The sequence below is a fragment of the Haliotis rubra genome, unplaced genomic scaffold (genome assembly GCF_003918875.1).
Source record: "Haliotis rubra isolate DU_JTF1 unplaced genomic scaffold, ASM391887v1 Scf887, whole genome shotgun sequence".
Lineage (NCBI taxonomy): Eukaryota > Metazoa > Mollusca > Gastropoda > Lepetellida > Haliotidae > Haliotis > Haliotis rubra.
Window position 1 is genome coordinate 243,281 of NW_025767620.1, and position 22,886 is coordinate 266,166.

At 45.1% G+C, this 22,886-nt stretch overlaps 1 protein-coding gene across 1 annotated transcript; it reads left to right on the top strand.

Moving 5' to 3' along the window:
- Positions 1–14,951: 14,951 nt before the first annotated feature.
- On the top strand, positions 14,952–15,617 carry LOC124263508 (oligodendrocyte transcription factor 2-like). The gene has a single exon (XM_046698168.1). The coding sequence runs from the start codon at positions 14,952–14,954 to the stop codon at positions 15,615–15,617; it is 666 nt and encodes a 221-aa protein (XP_046554124.1).
- Positions 15,618–22,886: the final 7,269 nt, after the last annotated feature.

A 22,886-nucleotide genomic window follows, 5' to 3' on the forward strand; every position in this document is an offset into this window, starting at 1 on the left:
TCCATGACACTCAGTGTTCCGTATCTCCATGACACTCAGTGTTCCGTATCTCTATGATACTCAGTGTTCCGTATCTCTATGATACTCAGTGTTCCGAATCTCTATGACACTCAGTGTTCCGTATGTCCATGACACTCAGTTTTCCGTATCTCTATGACACTCAGTGTTCCGTATCTCTATGACACTCAGTGTTCCGTATCTATATGACACTCAGTGTTCCGTATGTCCATGACGCTCAGTGTTCCGTATCTACATGACACTCAGTGTTCCGTATCTCCATGACGCTCAGTGTTCCCACTCAGTGTTCCATGTATCTCTATGACACTCAGTGTTCTCTATGTATCTCCATGACACTCTGTGTTCCGTATCTCAATGACACTCAGTGTTCCGTATCTCCATGACACTCAGTGTTCAGTGTATCTCCATGACACTCAGTGTTCCGTATGTCCATGACACTCAGTGTTCCGTATCTCCATGACACTCAGTGTTCCGTATCTCTATGACATTCAGTGTTCGAATCTCCATGACCCTCAGTATTCCGTATCTCCATGATACTCAGTGTTCCCACTCAGTGTTCCATATCTCTATGACACTCAGTGTTCCGTATCTCCATGACACTCAGTGTTCCGTATCTCCATGACATTCAGAGTTCCGAATCTCCATGACTCTCAGTGTTCTGTATCTCCATGTTCAGTGTTCTCCATGACACTCAGTGTTCTCCCACCTCAGTGTTCCATATCTCCATGACACTCAGTGTTCCATATCTCCATGACACTCGGTCAGTATTCCATGACACTCAGTGTGTTCCGTATCTCCATGACACCTCAGTGTTCCGTATCTCCATGACACTCAGTGTTCCGTATCTCCATGACTCTCACTCAGTGTTCCTTCCATCTCTATGACACACTCAGTGTTCTCAGTGTTGTATCTCCATGTTCTCAGTGTTCCCACATTCAGTGTTCAGGATGACACTCATGTTCTCCGTATCTGACACCTCAGTGTTCTGTATCTCCATGACACTCAGTGTTCCCACTCAGTGTTCCGTATCTCCATGACACTCAGTGTTCCGTATTCCACATCAGTATGACAATCAGTGTTCCGTATTCCCACTCAGTGTTCCGTATCTCTATGTTCCCTCAGTGTTCCATATCTCCATGACACTCAGTGTTTTCATGACAGTGTTCCATATCTGATGACACTCAGTGTTCCGTATCTCCATGACACTCAGTGTTCATCCGTATCTCCATGACACTCAGTGTTGTATCTCCATGACACTCAGTGTTCCGTATGTTCCATACACTCTGAGTTCAGTATTCCATGACACTCAGTGTTCCGTATCTCCATGACACTCAGTGTTCCGTATCTCCATGACGCTCAGTGTTCCGTATCTCTATGACACTCAGTGTTCCGTATCTCTATGACACTCAGTGTTCCGTATCTCCATGACACTCAGTGTTCCGTATCTCCATGACACTCAGTGTCTTCAGTGTTCCGTATCTCCATGACCCTCAGTGTTCCGTATCTCCATGACACTCAGTGTTCCCACTCAGTGTTCCGTATCTCTATGACACTCAGTGTTCCGTATCTCCATGACGCTCAGTGTTCCGTATCTCTATGACACTCAGTGTTCCGTATCTCCATGACACTCAGTGTTCCGTATCTCTATGACATTCAGAGTTCCGAATCTCCATGACCCTCAGTATTCCGTATCACCATGACACTCAGTGTTCCCACTCAGTGTTCCATATCTCTATGACACTCAGTGTTCCGTATCTCCATGACACTCAGTGTTCCGTATCTCCATGATATTCAGTGTTCCGAATCTCCATGACCCTCAGTGTTCCGTATCTCCATGACACTCAGTGTTCCCACTCAGTGTTCCGTATCTCTATGACACTCAGTGTTCCATATCTCCATGACACTCAGTGTTCCCACTCAGTGTTCCATATCTCTATGACACTCAGTTTTCCGTATCTCCATGACACTCAGTGTTCCGTATCTCCATGACACTCAGTGTTCCGTATCTCCATGACACTCAGTGTTCCGTATCTCTATGATACTCAGTGTTCCGTATCTCTATGACACTCAGTGTTCCGTATCATCATGACACTCGGTGTTCCCACTCAGTGTTCCGTATCTCTATGACACTCAGTGTTCCGTATCTCCATGACACTCAGTTTTCCGTATCTCCATGACACTTAGTGTTCCCCCTCAGTGTTCCGTATATCTATGACACTCAGTGTTCCATATCTCCATGACACTCAGTGTTCCGTATCTATATGACACTCAGTGTTCCGTATCTCCATGACGCTCAGTGTTCCCACTGATTGTTCCGTATCTCCATGACACTCAGTGTTCCCACTCAGCGTTCCGTATCTCTATGACACTCAGTGTTCCGTATCTCTATGACACTCAGTGTTCCGTATCTCCATGACGCTCTGTGTTCCGTATCTAAATAACACTCAGTCTTCCGTATCTCCATGACACTCAGTGTTCCGTATCTCCATGTCACTCAGTGTTCCGTATCTCTATGACACTAAGTGTTCCGTATCTCTATGACACTCAGTGTTCCGTATCTCCATGACACTCAGTGTTCCGAATCTCTATGACACTCAGTGTTCCGTATGTCCATGACACTCAGTGTTCCGTATCTCTATGACACTCAGTGTTCCGTATCTCTATGACACTCAGTGTTCCGTATCTATATGACACTCAGTGTTCCGTATGTCCATGACGCTCAGTGTTCCGTATCTACATGACACTCAGTGTTCCGTATCTCCATGACGCTCAGTGTTCCCACTCAGTGTTCCGTATCTCTATGACACTCAGTGTTCCACGTATCTCCATGACGCTCTGTGTTCCGTATCTCAATAACACTCAGTGTTCCGTATCTCCATGACACTCAGTGTTCCGTATCTCCATGACACTCAGTGTTCCGTATGTCCATGACACTCAGTGTTCCGTATCTCCATGACACTCAGTGTTCCGTATCTCTATGACATTCAGAGTTCCGAATCTCCATGACCCTCAGTATTCCGTATCTCCATGACACTCAGTGTTCCCACTCAGTGTTCCATATCTCTATGACACTCAGTGTTCCGTATCTCCATGACACTCAGTGTTCCGTATCTCCATGACATTCAGAGTTCCGAATCTCCATGACCCTCAGAATTCTGTATCTCCATGACACTCAGTGTTCCCAATCAGTGTTCCGTATGTCTATCACACTCAGTGTTCCATATCTCCATGACACTCAGTGTTCCCACTCAGTGTTCCATGACACTCAGTGTTCCGTATCTCCATGACACTCAGTGTTCCGTATCTCCATGACACTCAGTGTTCCGTATCTCCATGACACTCAGTGTTCCGTATCTATATGACACTCAGTGTTCCGTATCTCCATGACACTCAGTGTTCCCACTCATTGTTCCGTATCTCCATGACATTCAGTGTTCCCACTCAGCGTTCCGTATCTCTATGACACTCAGTGTTTCGTATCTCCATGACATTCAGAGTTCCGAATCTCCATGACCCTCAGAATTCTGTATCTCCATGACACTCAGTGTTCCCAATCAGTGTTCCGTATGTCTATCACACTCAGTGTTCCATATCTCCATGACACTCAGTGTTCCCACTCAGTGTTCCATATCTCTATGACACTCAGTGTTCCGTATCTCCATGACACTCAGTGTTCCGTATCTCCATGACACTCAGTGTTCCGTATCTCCATGACACTCAGTGTTCCGTATCTCCATGACACTCAGTGTTCCGTATCTATATGACACTCAGTGTTCCGTATCTCCATGACACTCAGTGTTCCCACTCATTGTTCCGTATCTCCATGACATTCAGTGTTCCCACTCAGCGTTCCGTATCTCTATGACACTCAGTGTTCCGTATCTCCATGACGCTCAGTGTTCCGTATCTCAATAACACTCAGTGTTCCGGATCTCTATGACACTCAGTGTTCCGTATCTCCATGACACTCAGTGTTCCGTATCTCCATGACACTCAGTGTTCCGTATCTCCATGACACCTCAGTGTTCCGTATCTCCATGACACTCAGTGTTCCGTATCTCCATGACACTCAGTGTTCCGTATCTCTATGACACTCAGTGTTCCGTATCTCCATGACACTCAGTGTTCCGTATCTATATGACACTCAGTGTTCCGTATCTCCATGACACTCAGTGTTCCGTATCTCCATGACACTCAGTGTTTTCTCAGTGTTCCGTATCTCCATGACACTCAGTGTTCCGTATCTCCATGACACTCAGTGTTCCGTATCTCCATGACACTCAGTGTTCCGTATTCCATGACACTCAGTGTGTATCTCCATGACACTCAGTGTTCCGTATCTCAGTATGACACTCAGTGTTCCGTATCTCCATGACACTCAGTGTTCCGTATCTCCATGACACTCAGTGTTCCATGTATCTCCATGACACTCAGTGTTCCGTATCTCCATGACACTCAGTGTTCCGTATCTCTCATGACACTCAGTGTTCTGTATCTCCATGACACTCAGTGTTCCGTGTATCACTCATGACACTCAGTGTTCTGTATCTCTATGACACTCAGTGTTCCGTATCTCCATGACACTCAGTGTTCCGTATCTCCATGACACTCAGTGTTCCAGTGTATCTCCATGACACTCAGTGTTCCGTATCTCCATGACACTCAGTGTTCCGTATCTCTATGACACTCAGTGTTCCGTATCTCCATGACACTCAGTGTATCCATGACACTCTCAGTGTTGACACTCAGTGTTCCGTATCTCCATGACACTCAGTGTTCCTGTATCTCCATGACACTCAGTTTTCCGTATCTCCATGACACTTAGTGACACTCAGTGTTCCGTATCTCTATGACACTCAGTGTTCCGTATCTCCATGACACTCAGTGTTCCGTATCTATATGACACTCAGTGTTCCGTATCTCCATGACACTCAGTGTTCCCCACTGATTGTTCCGTATCTCCATGACACTCAGTGTTTCCACTCAGTGTTCCGTATCTCTATGACACTCAGTGTTCCGTATCTCTATGACACTCAGTGTTCCGTATCTCCATGACGCTCAGTGTTCCGTATCTCAATGACACTCAGTGTTCCGTATCTCCATGACACTCAGTGTTCCGTATCTCCATGACACTCAGTGTTCCGTATCTCCATGACACTCAGTGTTCCGTATCTCTATGACACTCAGTGTTCCGTATCTCCATGACACTCAGTGTTCCGTATCTCTATGACACTCAGTGTTCCGTATCTGCACACACTCAGTGTTCCGTATCTCTATGACACTCAGTGTTCTGTATCTCATATGACACTCAGTGTTCCGTATCTCCATGACACTCAGTGTTCCGTATCTCCATGACACTCAGTGTTCCGTATCTCCATGACACTCAGTGTTCCGTATCTCCATGACACTCAGTGACACTCAGTGTTCTGTATCTCTATGACACTCAGTGTTCCGTATCTCCATGACGCTCAGTGTATCTCCATGACACTCAGTGTTCCGTATCTCTATGACACTCAGTGTTCCTGTATCTCCATGACACTCAGTGTTCCGTATCTCCATGACACTCAGTGTTCCGTATCTCCATGACACTCAGTGTTCCGTATCTCTATGACACTCAGTGTTCCGTATCTCCATGACACTCAGTGTTCCTGTATCTCCATGACACTCAGTTGTATTCCCACTCAGTGTTCCGTATCTCCATGACACTCAGTGTTCCGTATCTCCATGACACACTCAGTGTTCCTGTATCTCCATGACACTCAGTGTTCCGTATCTCCATGACACTCAGTGTTCCGTATCTCCATGACACTCAGTGTTCCGTATGTTCCGTATGTTCTATGACACTCAGTGTTCCGTATCTCAGTGACGCTCAGTGTTCCGTATCTCCATGACACTCAGTGTTCCTGTATCTCCATGACACTCAGTCTCCATGACACTCAGTGTTCCGTATCTCCATGACACTCAGTGTTCCGTATCTCCATGACACTCAGTGTTCCGTATCTCCATGACACTCAGTGTTCCGTATCTCCATGACACTCAGTGTTCCTGTATCTCCATGACACTCAGTGTTCCGTATCTCCATGACACTCAGTGTTCCTGTATCTCCATGACACTCAGTGTTCCCACTCAGTGTTCCGTATCTCTATGACACTCAGTGTTCCGTATCTCCATGACACTCAGTGTTCCCACTCCGTATCTCTATGACACTCAGTGTTCCGTATCTCCATGACACTCAGTGTTCCTCAGTGTTCCTGTATCTCCATGACACTCAGTGTTCCGTATCTCCATGACACTCAGTGTTCCGTATCTCCATGACACTCAGTGTTCCGTATCTATATGACACTCAGTGTTCCGTATCTCCATGACACTCAGTGTTCCGTATCTCCATGACACTCAGTGTTCCGTATCTCCATGACATTCAGTGTTCCCACTCAGTGTTCCGTATCTCTATGACACTCAGTGTTCCGTATCTCCATGACACTCAGTGTTCCGTATCTCCATGACACTCAGTGTTCCGTATCTCTATGACACTCAGTGTTCCGTATCTCCATGACACTCAGTGTTCCGTATCTCCATGACATTCAGTGTTCCGAATCTCCATGACCCTCAGTATTCCGTATCTCCATGACACTCAGTGTTCCCACTCAGTGTTCCATATCTCTATGACACTCAGTGTCCGTATCTCCATGACACTCAGTGTTCCGTATCTATATGACACTCAGTGTTCCCTATCTCCATGACACTCAGTGTTCCCACTCAGTGTTCCGTATTTCCATGACACTCAGTGTTTTCACTCAGTGTTCCGTATCTCTATGACACTCAGTGTTCCGTATCTCTATGACACTCAGTGTTCCGTATCTCCATGACACTCAGTGTTCCGTATCTCCATGACACTCAGTGTTCCGTATCTCCATGACACTCAGTGTTCCGTATCTATATGACACTCAGTGTTCCGTATCTCCATGACGCTCAGTGTTCCCACTCAGTGTTCCGTATCTCCATGACACTCAGTGTTCCCACTCAGTGTTCCGTATCTCTATGACACTCAGTGTTCCGTATCTCCATGACACTCAGTGTTCCGTATCTCCATGACACTCAGTGTTCCCACTCAGTGTTCCATATCTCTATGACACTCAGTGTTCCGTATCTCCATGACACTCAGTGTTCCGTATCTCCATGACACTCAGTGTTCCGTATCTCCATGACACTCAGTGTTCCGTATCTCTATGACACTCAGTGTTCCGTATCTCTATGACACTCAGTGTTCCGTATCTCCATGACACTCAGTGTTCCCACTCAGTGTTCCGTATCTCTATGACACTCAGTGTTCCGTATCTCCATGACACTCAGTGTTCCGTATCTCCATGACAGTGTAGTGTTCCTCCATGACACTTCAGTGTTATATCCATGACACTCAGTGTTCCGTATCTCCATGACACTCAGTGTTCCGTATCTATATGACACTCAGTGTTCCGTATCTCCATGACTATGACACTCAGTGTTCCCACTCAGTGTTCCGTATCTCCATGACACTCAGTGTTCCTGTATCTCTCACTCAGTTCCGTATCTCCATGACACTCAGTGTTCCGTATCTCCATGACACTCAGTGTTCCGTATCTCCATGACGCTCAGTGTTCCGTATCTATATGACACTCAGTGTTCCGTATCTCCATGACACTCAGTGTTCCGTATCTCCATGACACTCAGTGTTCCGTATCTCTATGACACTCAGTGTTCCGTATCTCTATGACACTCAGTGTTCCGTATCTCCATGACACTCAGTGTTCCGTATCTCCATGACACTCAGTGTTCCGTGTATCTCCATGACACTCAGTGTTCCGTATCTCTATGACACTCAGTGTTCCGTATCTCTATGACACTCAGTGTTCCGTATCTCTATGACACTCAGTGTTCCGTATGTCCATGACACTCAGTGTTCCGTATCTCCATGACACTCAGTGTTCCGTATCTCCATGACACTCAGTGTTCCGTATCTCTATGACACTCAGTGTTCCGTATCTCCATGACACTCAGTGTTCCGTATCTCCATGACACTCAGTGTTCCCGTATCTGTATCTCATGACACTCAGTGTTCCGTATCTCCATGACACTCAGTGTTCCGTATCTCCATGACACTCAGTGTTCCGTATCTCCATGACACTCAGTGTTCCGTATCTCCATGACACTCAGTGTTCCGTATCTCCATGACACTCAGTGTTCCGTATCTCCATGACACTCAGTATCTTCAGTGTTCCCACTCAGTGTTCCATATCTCTATGACACTCAGTGTTCCGTATCTCCATGACACTCAGTGTTCCGTATCTCCATGACACTCAGTGTTCCGTATCTCCATGACACTCAGTGTTCCGTATCTCCATGACACTCAGTGTTCCCACTCAGTGTTCCGTATGTCTATGACACTCAGTGTTCCATATCTCCATGACACTCAGTGTTCCCACTCAGTGTTCCATATCTCTATGACACTCAGTGTTCCGTATCTCCATGACACTCAGTGTTCCGTATCTCCATGACACTCAGTGTTCTCAGTGTTCCGTATCCATGACACTCAGTGTTCCGTATCTCCATGACACTCAGTGTTCCGTATCTCCATGACACTCAGTGTTCCGTATCTCTATGACACTCAGTGTTCCGTATCTCCATGACACTCAGTGTTCCCACTCAGTGTTCCGTATCTCCATGACACTCAGTGTTCCCACTCAGTGTTCCGTATCTCTATGACACTCAGTGTTCCGTATCTCCATGACACTCAGTGTTCCGTATCTCCATGACACTCAGTGTTCCTCAGTGTTCTCAATGATGACACTCAGTGTTCCGTATCTCCATGACACTCAGTGTTCCGTATCTCCATGACACTCAGTGTTCCGTATCTCCATGACACTCAGTGTTCCGTATCTCCATGACACTCAGTGTTCCGTATCTCCATGACACTCAGTGTTCCGTATCTCCATGACACTCAGTGTTCCGTATCTCCATGACACTCAGTGTTCCGTATCTATATGACACTCAGTGTTCCGTATCTCCATGACACTCAGTGTTCCGTATCTCATGACACTCAGTGTTCCGTATCTCCATGACACTCAGTGTTCCCACTCAGTGTTCCGTATCTCTATGACACTCAGTGTTCCGTATCTCCATGACACTCAGTGTTCCGTATCTCCATGACACTCAGTGTTCCGTATCTCCATGACACTCAGTGTTCCGTATCTCCATGACACTCAGTGTTCCGTATCTCCATGACACTCAGTGTTCCGTATCTCCATGACGCTCAGTGTTCCCACTCAGTGTTCCGTATCTCCATGACACTCAGTGTTCCCACTCAGTGTTCCGTATCTCCATGACACTCAGTGTTCCGTATCTCCTATGACACTCAGTGTTCCGTATCTCCATGACACTCAGTGTATCTCCATGACACTCAGTGTTCCGTATCTCCATGACACTCAGTGTTCCGTATCTCCATGACACTCAGTGTTCCAGTGTATCTCCATGACACTCAGTGTTCCGTATCTCCATGACACTCAGTGTTCCGTATCTCCATGACACTCAGTGTTCCGTATCTCTATGACACTCAGTGTTCCGTATCTCCATGACACTCAGTGTTCCGTATCTCCATGACACTCAGTGTTCCGTATCTCCATGACACTCAGTGTTCTCAGTGTTCCATATGATCTCCATGACACTCAGTGTTCCGTATCTCTATGACACTCAGTGTTCCGTATCTCCATGACACTCAGTGTTCCGTATCTCCATGACACTCAGTGTTCCGTATCTCCATGACACTCAGTGTTCCGTATCTCCATGACACTCAGTGTTTCTCTATGACACTCAGTGTTCTAGATCTCCATGACACTCAGTGTTCCGTATCTCCATGACACTCAGTGTTCCGTATCTCCATGACACTCAGTGTTCCGTATCTCCATGACACTCAGTGTTCCGTATCTCCATGACACTCAGTGTTCCGTATCTCCTATGACACTCAGTGTTCCGTATCTCTATGACACACTCAGTGTTCCGTATCTCCATGACACTCAGTGTTCCGTATCTCCATGACACTCAGTGTTCCGTATCTCCATGACACTCAGTGTTCCGTACTCCAGACACCTCAGTGTTCCATATCTCCATGACACACTCAGTGTTCCGTATCTCCATGACACTCAGTGTTCCGTATCTCCATGACAGCTCAGTGTTCCGTATCTATATGACACTCAGTGTTCCGTATCTCCATGACACTCTCAGTGTTCCGTATCTTATGTCAGTGTTCCGTATCTCCATGACACTCAGTGTTCCATATCTCCATGACACTCAGTGTTCCCATCTCAGTGTTCCGTATCTCCATGACACTCAGTGTTCCGTATCTCCATGACACTCAGTGTTCCCACTCAGTGTTCCGTATCTCTATGACACTCAGTGTTCCGTATCTCCATGACACTCAGTGTTCCGTATCTCCATGACACTCAGTGTTCCGTATCTCCATGACACTCAGTGTTCCGTATCTCCATGACACTCAGTGTTCCGTATCTCCATGACACTCAGTGTTCCGTATCTCCATGACACTCAGTGTTCCGTATCTCCATGACACTCAGTGTTCCGTATCTCCATGACACTCAGTGTTCCGTATCTCCTATGACCTCAGTGTTTCTCTGACACTGACACTCAGTGTTCCGTATCTCCATGACAGTGTTCAGTCTATGACACTCAGTGTTCCGTATCTCCATGACACTCAGTGTTCCGTATCTCTATGACACTCAGTGTTCCGTATCTCCATGACACTCAGTGTTCCGTATCTCCATGACACTCAGTGTTCCGTATCTCCATGACACTCAGTGTTCCGTATCAGTCTCCATGACACTCAGTGTTCCGTATCTCTATGACACTCAGTGTTCCGTATCTCTATGACACTCAGTGTTCCGTATCTCCATGACACTCAGTGTTCCGTATCTCCATGACACTCAGTGTTCCGTATCTCCATGACACTCAGTGTTCTGTATCTCTATGACACTCAGTGTTCCGTATCTCCATGACACTCAGTGTTCCCACTTAGGGTTCCGTATCTCCATGACACTCAGTGTTCCCACATCAGTGTTCCATATCTCTATGCCACTCAGTGTTCCGTATCTCCATGACACTCAGTGTTCCGTATCTCCATGACACTCAGTGTTCCGTATCTCCATGACACTCAGTGTTCCGTATCTCCATGACACTCAGTGTTCCCACTCAATGTTCCGTATCTCCATGACACTCAGTGTTCCATATCTCCATGACACTCAGTGTTCCGTATTTCCATGACACTCAGTGTTCCCACTCAGTGTTCGATATCTCTATGACACTCAGTGTTCCGTATCTCCATGACACTCAGTGTTCCGTATCTCCATGACACTCAGTGTCCTGTATCTCCATGACACTCAGTGTTCCGTATCTCCATGACACTCAGTGTTCCGTGTTCCGTATCTCCATGACACTCAGTGTTCCGTATCTCCATGACACTCAGTGTTCCAGTGTATCTCCATGACACTCAGTGTTCCGTATCTCCATGACACTCAGTGTTCCGTATCTCCATGACACTCAGTGTTCCGTATCTCCATGACTCTATGACACTCAGTGTTCCGTATCTCCATGACACTCAGTGTTCCCACTCAGTGTTCCGTATCTCTATGACACTCAGTGTTCCGTATCTCTATGACACTCAGTGTTCCGTATCTCCATGACACTCAGTGTTCCGTATCTCTATGACACTCAGTGTTCCGTATCTCTATGACTCTCAGTGTTCCGTATCTCTATGTGTTTCCGTATCTCCATGACACTCAGTGTTCCGTATCTCCATGACACTCAGTGTTCCGTATCTCCATGACACTCAGTGTTCCGTATCTCCATGACACTCAGTGTTCCGTATCTCCATGACACTCAGTGTTCCGTATCTCCATGACACTCAGTGTTCAGTGTATCTCCATGACACTCAGTGTTCCATATCTCCATGACACTCAGTGTTCCGTATCTCCATGACACTCAGTGTTCCGTATCTCCATGACACTCAGTGTTCCGTATCTCTATGACACTCAGTGTTCCGTATCTCTATGACACTCAGTGTTCCGTATCTCCATGACACTCAGTGTTCCGTATCTCCATGACACTCAGTGTTCCGTATCTCCATGACACTCAGTGTTCCGTATCCATGACATGACACTCAGTGTTCCGTATCTCCATGACACTCAGTGTTCCGTATCTCCATGACACTCAGTGTTCCGTATCTCTATGACACTCAGTGTTCCGTATCTCCATGACACTCAGTGTTCCGATGACACTCAGTGTTCCGTATCTCCATGACACTCAGTGTTCCGTATCTCTATGACACTCAGTGTTCCCACTCAGTGTTCCGTATCTCCATGACACTCAGTGTTCCGTATCTCCATGACACTCAGTGTTCCGTATCTCCATGACACTCAGTGTTCCGTATCTCTATGATACTCAGTGTTCCCACTTAGTGTTCCGTATCTCTATGACACTCAGTGTTCCGTATCTCCATGACACTCAGTGTTCCGTATCTCTATGACACTCAGTGTTCCGTATCTCCATGACACTCAGTGTTCCGTATCTCCATGACACTCAGTGTTCCATATCTCTATGCCACTCAGTGTTCCGTATCTCCATGACACTCAGTGTTCCGTATCTCCAAGCCACTCAGTGTTCCGTATCTCTATGATACTCAGTGTTCCGTATCTCCATGACACTCAGTGTTCCGTATCTCCATGACACTCAGTGTTCCGTATGTCCAAGACACTCTGTGTTCCGTATCTCCATGACGCTCCGTGTTCCGTATCTCCATGACACTCAGTGTTCAGTATCTCCATGACACTCAGTGTTCCGTATCTCCATGACGCTCTGTGTTCCGTATCTCCATGACGCTCTGTGTTCCGTATCTCCATGACACTCAGTTTTACGAATCGTACGTAAATCCACACTGAGCGGCAGGTGTGATGGTTCTTTGCGTGAATATACATCAAAATGTTTACAAAAGGAAAATATGGCGGGGGAGCATACAACAAAGTCAGTTGTACTGGCCCCATTATGTCCAATGAATGAAACTCCAGACCCTGATCACCACCACATCTACCATTCATTATATGGATATTTAACATTTAACACCTGATCACCACCACATCTACCATTCATAATATGGATATGTAACATTTAACACCTGATCACCACCACATCTACCATTCATTATATAGATATTTAGCATTGAACACATGTTCAACACACATTTACCAAACATATTCACATAGGTATCAACTGAGTATCTCCTCAGAGAGAAGTTATCTAGAAGAAAATCCGACAGGCAACGTTCATCATTCTCTACATATTCAAACATATCATCTTCTATAAAATCATCTTAGACTCCAGTTCATGCATTAAAATCACCACCGATAAAGAAAGAAACATCATCATATTTCATAAGGAAATCACAAAGCTTCTCTAGTAGAAAAAATATACCACTTTCATAATCTCTGTCTGCATTAACCTGGGAATACCATGATGAACCCTTTGGATATATGTAAACACGTGAGCACAAAAAGGTCTTTTTAAGACCATAAAGACTATTGTCAAATACAAACATAATGCCCGAATGAAATATATCTACAACTTGGCAGGGCAGTCAGTATTGTCCTTATGTAGGCCATGTGGGTATAACCATGATCAGTATCGATTTGTGTCAGCGAAAGTAAAATTAAAAGGTTTGTAATTGAAAACAGTAAAACATTTCAAGTTTGGCTTTTGTGTTTGTACTTATTTTGAGTGCAAATCGCTGTGCAGTGTTAGCCTTTGCACCTTAGGACATCACGGAACAGGTGCGAGTGTTTACATCTTATGACATCACGGAACAGGTGCTAGTGTTTACAGCAAAGGACATCGCGGTATAGGTGCTAGTGTTTACAGCTAAGGACATCACGGTATAGGTGCTAGCGTTTGCAGCTAAGGACATCACGGTACAGGTGCGAGTGTTTACAGCTAAGGACATCACGGTACTGGTGCTAGTGTTTACAGCTAAGGACATCATAGTTGTTTTCAGCATCAGGTAATATGTGCGAGACCATGCCTGTAAATCATGTTTTCCGTGCAGAAAGACAGCGGTCAGTAGGACCATGTAGTGTAATATCAGCTGTACAATCAGCTGTACAATCAGCCAGTGGTGAGAACACAACTAATGATGAAGAAATAGCAAGCACGTGCCGTACAGCCCAGACTAATGACACAGGTGTGACCAAGTAGGAGAGGTAGGGAAGTTCTTAGTATCTAATGCACAACGTGTTTGGGTAAAATCATTTCTGCAGCAGCAGCATGGCGATAGAGAAAAAGTAAGTGAAGTTCCATAAAAAGGAACACACCCCTTTACGTAGATTCAGTTATTGTTAATTATCAGTTACTTAATGTCGCCCGGTAATTGGTAACTGTCTGTCACTGAACACGCTCCGCCCTCTTAGTAATCTCGTCACACTGCGACCAACCAGCGTGGCGCAACTGATTGGCAGAACCAGTCTTCTGTTGTTCGTTGGCCGCCTGCTCGGCACAGAAAATGTATTAGTAACGGCTGATGTGTCGCCCATTGTCCTTCTAACACCTTTATTCCAGGTGACTTGCCCCTCCCCCTGCCCCCGGGGTGCAGCCCCAAGTACAAACGTCAGTGCGAAAGCTACAACTTCAGTATTGCCGCTACCACCGCACAGATCACATCATCTGGACAAACTGGGCTACTGCCGACGTCGCAATTACTGCCAGTGAACGTTAAGAAGGTCAGGAGCTGAGTGACAGTTGAGTCTGTTCAGAAGACCTTCAAGAAGTAACACTTGCCAGTGCTAGACACTAATGGACATTTAGTTCTGAGAGTGGAGAACTGCAGGGACATACCTGTCTTTAAAAACATGTCGTCGGAAACGCACAACCACAACTCGGATCAGGAAGATGACGGGAGGGAGTACATCGACATCATCGGCGAGGACGACTGCCTCTCCGCTGGTGACGACAGGAGCGACGATGGATGTCCTCAGAGTAAAGCTAACTACTCCCTCCGTGGTCTCAGTAGTGGCGAGCTGAAGGAACTCCGTTCAAAGATCAACGAAAGAGAACGGAAACGCATGCATGACTTGAACTCCGCCATGGAAGGTTTGCGGGATGTCATGCCGTACGCCCGTGGACCCGCCGTCCGGAAGCTGTCAAAGATAGCCACACTGACCCTCGCCAAGAACTACATTACAATGCTGACCAAGTCTGTAGAGGAGATGAAGACGCTGATTGATGACATTTACCGTTCCGGTCACCCCCGCCGTGCCCCAGGCCATCCTGCTGCACATATTCCACCGGTACCTACTGCATCCCCACCCTCTGGGTTTCCATACCCTCACCATCACATCACCCCGGGGACCATGGTGCACCCCCCTGTCCAGTCACCACCCTGCACGTCTATGTCCTGTGGGTGCTCCGTGTATCCGTACCCCCCGGGACATACCGTTATGACGCCCATTGTGTCATCTGCTGGCAAGTTCTATACACATACGACTAAAACACTTGATGCAGTACCGAGAATCTGACCTTACAGACTTTCAGTCAGGTACAGAGAATGTGAGGTTATGACATTTGATTCAACGCAGAGAATGTGAGGTTATGACATTTGATTCAACGCAGAGAATGTGAGTTTATGACCTTTGATTCAACATAGACATTTGATTCACATGTGAGGTTATGGACCCAGTGCCGATAAATGCCCGTCGGTATATTGCCAGACAATTTACAATCAGTGTATTTGCTTCAACTGAAGATGGGCTAAAGCGTACAAAAAGTATGCTTACCCGAGGAGAGACGTGATATAATTAGGAGGAACTATGTTTGACAGACCAGTGTTATTTTGAAGGCACCACTTCCGGGTAACTGTGTTTGACCGTTTGACAGACCAGTGTACGCAACACTGCAGGGGAGGAATGTCTGACATCTTGGACATGAAGTATGACCATCACAGCGCCGCTGTTCAGAGTGCTGATGTTTTCACTTGTTTGTTTTTCGTGTTAAGATATGTTTTGTACATAAACAATATACACCATCACATAGTGCCTTGACGTGGGGTATTATGAATAAATTATTTTTACAAATATATATGTATTGTCTTTGTGTTGTTCTAATGCCTGACGTGATGCTGCTGAACATGGACGTCCGAGCAGCTGTAGACAGGACCACACTGGTCACTAAGGTCTTCCCAATGGGCTTAATGACGCAGTCAGCAATTATCCACCTGTATCAAACATTTGCGCCATGTTCATAATGTTACAATCAAGCATTTTAGTTTGTTGACAGGAGTGTTGTCGTCTGTATTGTAGCACAGTCATCCGTTGATAAAGACCATGTTAGTCTGTGGAACACTCATACCCTCTGATCTGTTGACAAGACAATTTTAGTCTGTGGAACACACATACCCTCTGATCTGTTGACAAGACAATTTTAGTCTGTGGAACACACATACCCTCTGATTTGTTGACAAGACCATTTTAGTCTGTGGAACACACATGCACACTGATCCGTTAGTCTTCTACAAAAGATGGCCGTCAGTTTTACATGCCAGCGTTATCCGTAACATTTTACAATATTTTCTTCATATACTTGACAAAGTGTGTATTTCACACTGCGATGAATGGTTACACATGGAAGACTGGTCAGCAGCCGGGAATGTCGACCTTGAGTTCAGTGAAATTACGTATCAAACATATGTTTCATGAGGTTCTTGAGAGGCATATAGAAGTTGGTATTAAAGTATAAGACAAAATATTATGGATGTAAACTTCTTCTATATTGTATACACAACGTGTGTAGACAGTAGTCTGACAGATCCACGAATTGTCTTTAATGCATCAAGAACCCTTTGTTCTAGTAGCATTTCTTAGTTCTTTGGTGCGGAGTTGTAGCCTAGCGATAAAAGGGTTCATTCGAATCTATACATGGGTATAATGTGTGAAGCCCATTTCCTGTCAGCCGTTATTTTCCATCTAATACTGCTTACAGCCGCGTAAAACACTACTCCCTCTACGGTCTGTGTACAACAACTCCAGTGTAATCACCATAATAAAATAGTAGGATCATACATGAGAACAACGCTGTGTTTACAATAAAGAAGAAGTTGACGTCCATCATATGTTGTCTTACATAAGTTTCATGTTCTGTAATGTAACAAGTAAATCTGGTCCTAGCCGCCAGCTGGTCTCATACCAGGCTGCAAGTGTTCGAGGGGACTGTTGAAGTCATCTCCAGGTGTATCTTAGGATACTCAGCAGATTCGTTTAACGAACTATTGTGGGGAGCTATACCCAAGAAGAAATTATTTGCAGACTTAACGGGAACAGAATTGATTTTTAAAACCGCCGACCACAGCTTCTGACATTTCGTCGCCTGAAAACCAGAGTGTTCTTGGTCCTAAAAATCTATTTTCGAGAAAATAGATCTTGAAGTTTAGAGCAACACGATTTTCAAAAGTATTCAATCAAATTCTTTGGATTTGTGCACATGCATGTGTTATATCAAAACGACTTGGAAAATAACAAACAATATGTTAAAGCTCTTGAAATAAATAAGAAAAACGCTTGGAGATAGAACACTCGGCAAAATAGATTTGTAATTTTGTTCAGGACCAGAGTGTGCTATGCGTCAGAAATGCAGCCGAATCATTATTGTACGATGTCTGATTATTGTACGATGTCTGATTATTGTACGATGTCTGATTATTGTACGATGTCTCCCGTACCAGGTTGTATTTGTATTGTTTTAACTTGTTTTAGTTTCATAGCTTACGAAGTACATTAACTATATCCCAAATAAGGGCAATGTTCCAGTGTTCTGTTTGTATGTCTATAGTGATGATAATAACCTCCAGACTGTTCCATCTCCATGTCACGTGATCAAACTGGATTTGCTGATTGGTCCAATAACCATTTGAAATACTCTGGAACAAACAATTTGTGTTATTTTATGGATATAAAACAATGTAAAACCACTTTCTAGGCTATATATCACGGTGACATTCTGCATGGAGATATGCAGTTGAATATGAATAATTCAGTAAACCAGACCCTGAGCTAACTCAGTTCTCTCCGAAAGTGGACATACAATACACTGGTTTCCAGGCGACGATTTCTTCAAGATACATGGAATCTGGACGATAGTTTGTTTTTTCTGTGAAGGAAAATCTGGATTGTGTCTGATGACATCTCCAGTACAGTTCCTAGACAAGTTTCAGAACGACAATCATGTACATACGTTAGCTAGTATTGTATGCTGTAACCATCACGACATCACCTATCAGTGTGTACTCTGATAAACACTAACACTAGCATCCTGAATATCTGTACCTCACAGAGTCATCCACATAATCCCGGCGTGTAAAACAGGAGATGTGGAACAACATGGAATTCTGGGTAGATTGGAGGGCCTTGTTGAAGGAACCGGAGACACATTTACGGGAAGCAGATCTGAACGATAACCGGCCTTTCCTTACAGTACATGTTCCGAGATTAGACAATCTGTGAGTTGAGCGCTGATCGCTCAGTTAGTTTCATTGCATATTATAAAATGACTCGGTTCTCTGACAGATCCATGTATTGTCTTTAGTGCATCAAGAACCCTGTGTTCTAGTAGCATTTCTTAGTTCTTTGGTGCGGTGTTGTAGCCTAGCGATGAAAGGGTTCATTCGAATCTATACATGGGTATAATGTGTGAAGCCCATTTCCTGTCAGCCGTTATTTTCCATCTAATACTGCTAACAGCCGCGTAAAACACTACTCCCTCTACGGTCTGTGTACAACAACTCCAGTGTAATCACCATAATAAAATAGTAGTATCATACATGAGAACTCTAAAGTTTGGAGTCCTTTGTGAACGATATTTCCAAATGTCCATATGTCCAAGACATGGTGACAATAAACAGATTTAATGTAGATGCCGTCCATTGACAGCGATATCCCTCTTGTGGACTCTTCCTAGAACATATGATTGAATCAGGCTATTCCGATTGAAATTAACATTCCATGAAGTTTACACCTGTAACATTGCAGACTCTATAATGTCTACTATACCATGAATGCAAATCAAAAATAATAACGAATGAACTCCGTAGCAGCCTGCAATTACTGGTTCTAGGGTAGGCACATGCCCCTTGACAGATATCACACACATCACACATACACACATCACAGAGAGAGGGAGAGAGAGCCAGCCCGAACCCCAAACCGGCGACACCATGCAACTATTCAAGCGCCTAACTGTCCTTTATGTGGGGTGATGATTCTTTCTGGGTAAGATCTCCGTTCAACACTCTGATCGGCGGTGTATGTGTAACACCCATCTGCTTTTCTCGCGGTATACAAGCAGCCTTCTGCTGAGTGCGGATTACAAGATAGGATTTTCTACCCACTAAATCCATTCATAGAAGGTGTTCACTTGTGCATTTAGTCCATGAAAACCCTCCGGGGAAAGCTTGTTAAAACCTACACCTGAGCTGGGCAAAACGTTCACACATCAAAGCCGATTTCACTGATATCAATTACCATGTCTCCCTGGCTTCGCTCCAGAAATATTAGCCTTGTAAATTTCACTTAGTAATATCCGTGTAATCGTATCAAAGTGGATTCTTAACCAGGTCTGCCCCAACACACGTGTGATAATCTCGCGGCACCCCCGGCAACTCTCAAGGTGCTACCGAGCATAACGTCTACCATACAGTGACGTATTGATGTAGACAGGTCCTCGTACAGTGACGTATTAATGTAGACAGGTCACCGTACAGGGACGTATTGATGTAGACAGGTCCTCGTACAGTGACGTATTGATGTAGACAGGTCCTCGTACAGGGACGTATTGATGTACAGACAGTTCACCGTACAGTGACGTATTGATGTACAGACAGTTCACCGTACAGTGACGTATTGATGTACAGATAGTTCATCGTACAGTGACGTATTGATGTACAAATAGTTCATCGTACAGTGACGTATTGATGTACAGACCAGTTCATCGTACAGTGACGTATTGATGTAGACAGTTCACCGTACAGTGACGTATTGATGTACAGACAGTTCATCGTACAGGGACGTATTGATGTAGACAGTTCACCGTACAGTGACGTATTGATGTACAGATAGTTCATCGTACAGGGTGTATTGATGTAGACAGCTCATCGTACAGTGACGTATTGATGTAGACAGTTCATCGTACAGTGACGTATTGATGTACAGACAGTTCATCGTACAGGAACGTTACAGGGACGTATTGATGTGAGTTCATCGACAGGGACGTATTGATGTTCATCGTACAGGGACGTATTGATGTACAGACAGTGTAGACAGTTCATCGTACAGTGACGTATTGATGTAGACAGGTCATCGTACAGGGACGTTTTGATGTAGACAGGTCACCGTACAGGGACGTATTGATGTAGACAGGTCATCGTACAGGGACGTTTTGATGTAGACAGGTCATCGTACAGGGACGTATTGATGTAGACAGTTCATCGTACAGGGACGTATTGATGTAGACAGGTCATCGTACAGGGACGTATTGATGTAGACAGGTCATCGTACAGGGACGTTTTGATGTAGACAGTTCACCGTACAGGGACGTATTGATGTCGACAGGTCACCGTACAGGGATGTATAGAGACGGATCACCCCATACAGACAAAATGCATCTAATTCCGAAATGACAAGCTGCTGTTTTATATTGTTTGACAAGTACTTCTGTATTGTTTGACAAGCACTTCTATATTGTCACCTCTTGTCACGTCACAGAAGACTTTCGCTCGTTGGACAGACACATCACCGGTGACGGAAGGGGGCATGTCGGGGTATAGTGTTTCCTCATAATCGCTAGAAAGGTGAATATGTCATTTCATGTATGAATAAAATAATCACAGGGGGGTTGTTTCCTAGTTATAGTCAGGAAAAGTCATCCCGTTTATTTAACGCAATGGGTGTCGCGCTACCCTCCGACTACTGTGTTTAAAGTCTGTTTAGTGCTGTTCCTCTGCGAGGGTTCCTGGTATGTCCAGGGTTAGCCTGTATTTACCCAGAAGGACCCCAAGAGCGCTAGTCCTGTGTTTGATATGAAAGCGGCTTGTCTCCATCGTGTTCTATAGTGAACTACAGGAACGCAGCAAAGCTTGTATTAATGATGATTATCAACAAACGCCTTGCTTCCTTAGAAACATGATACGGATGCCAATTATCTACCAGCTTTTTTAACACCAAACTGCCTCTTGTAAATCCGCTTTCTGTGAACTCATCTGGTATAAGATGTATTATTGGGCGTATCATGGCGAAAGGGTTCTATGGTCGTCATTGAACGCGTTCTTGTTCCCCTCCCTCCCGCCCCTCCCTCTAGGCAAGCGTTTGTTTTAAACACCATTAGTCTGGCGTGAGAAAAACAGAGGAGTTTGCGGCTCTCCTTGAGGTGAGTGTCAGTCTTACAGACCCAGTGAGGTAAGAGGACATAGTCGGGGTATTCTAGTCCCGGCCTGCCTCGGGTGGACGAGGTGTTAAGCAGGGATCACATTTCTCTCCTTTCTCCTTCCTGCCGGCACCTCGCAGCTAATTGCCCAGGCTTACTTCTGCACTGGTAGACATGTAATCACATGTGAAATTCCTCATTACCTCCGCCGACTGTGGATCAAACGTGAAGACGATCCTCACTACTTCAGGCTCCACACATCACATGCAACTTAACAAGTAATGTGGAGTTCAGCAGATGTCCGCCACATCACAGACGGGTGTTTCGGGCCGAACCACGTTGTTCTGTGTGCTCTACTTGACCTACTTGGCTGCCACCAGAAACGTATTACAGAATCAGTAACAGAAAGTTATTATGGAAAATTAGTGATTTTACGTTGTTTATATGCTAGTATACATACTTTCACTCATAAATTAATGGCGACGTGTGTGTGCGTGTTTGAGCAAGAGAGAGAGACCTTGTCAGTGACCATTACATCATTACACAAAAACCCGAACGTCAGTCACATCAACACCATCATCTACGCCCGTGCGACAAGCAACAGATAATTACCCTACCCTATGATTCCGGTGAATCGTCGTCCCATTCCAGTCTTTCTGGAGACATTCAATTAGAGTAAATGGGTTCTTAAGTATATTTGTGTTGTCCAACACTACAATCTGATGTTCGACAACAGCGTTTGAAGATGGCGACCCTGGACCCCCGTGGTGGTCATCTGTTCAAGCTGGACACAAAATGTTTGCAAACGATGACCACTTCTACCTGTGATTATCACGTGCTGGCTGACCATGATGACTTCAACATAGCGCCCTCTGGCGGGCATCTGGACAGTTAAGGAGGATAATTAGATGTGTGTCTTGCTCCGTCGCTTGACCACTGTCCAAGCAAGAATGTTCATCGGAAATAATGACTGTAATTAACTGCCAGAGTGACTAATGTTTGAACGAGGCAGCTTTTAGGAGAGTATTATGACAAAAGATGGACAAATCGGCCCGTCTGTTGCATGTCTAATGTTCATGACGTGAGATAGGCGGATGAAGATGGCTATCATCCTGACCCTGGAGCAGGCTGTCAAGTCAACCGAAATCTGTTACTGAGTAACAAGCGTCGTATTTAACAATGAACACAAACATATGAGTGATTATAAAGTGGTTATCCCCACATTTACATTCTATAGACAGAGGGAGGAGATGCTGCAAATGGGATCACTGCCGAGTGCATTAGTGCTTTGTTCTGCTCGTGTAGATGATATCTAAATGCTATTACGTTCTTTGTTAGTAAAAGGCAGTCGTGTCTCGTGATCTTTGAAACACGTGGTT

Excerpts from the sequence above, each read along its gene's own strand:
- LOC124263508 (XM_046698168.1), top strand. The coding sequence starts at position 14,952 with ATGTCGTCGGAAACGCACAACCACAACTCGGATCAGGAAGATGACGGG.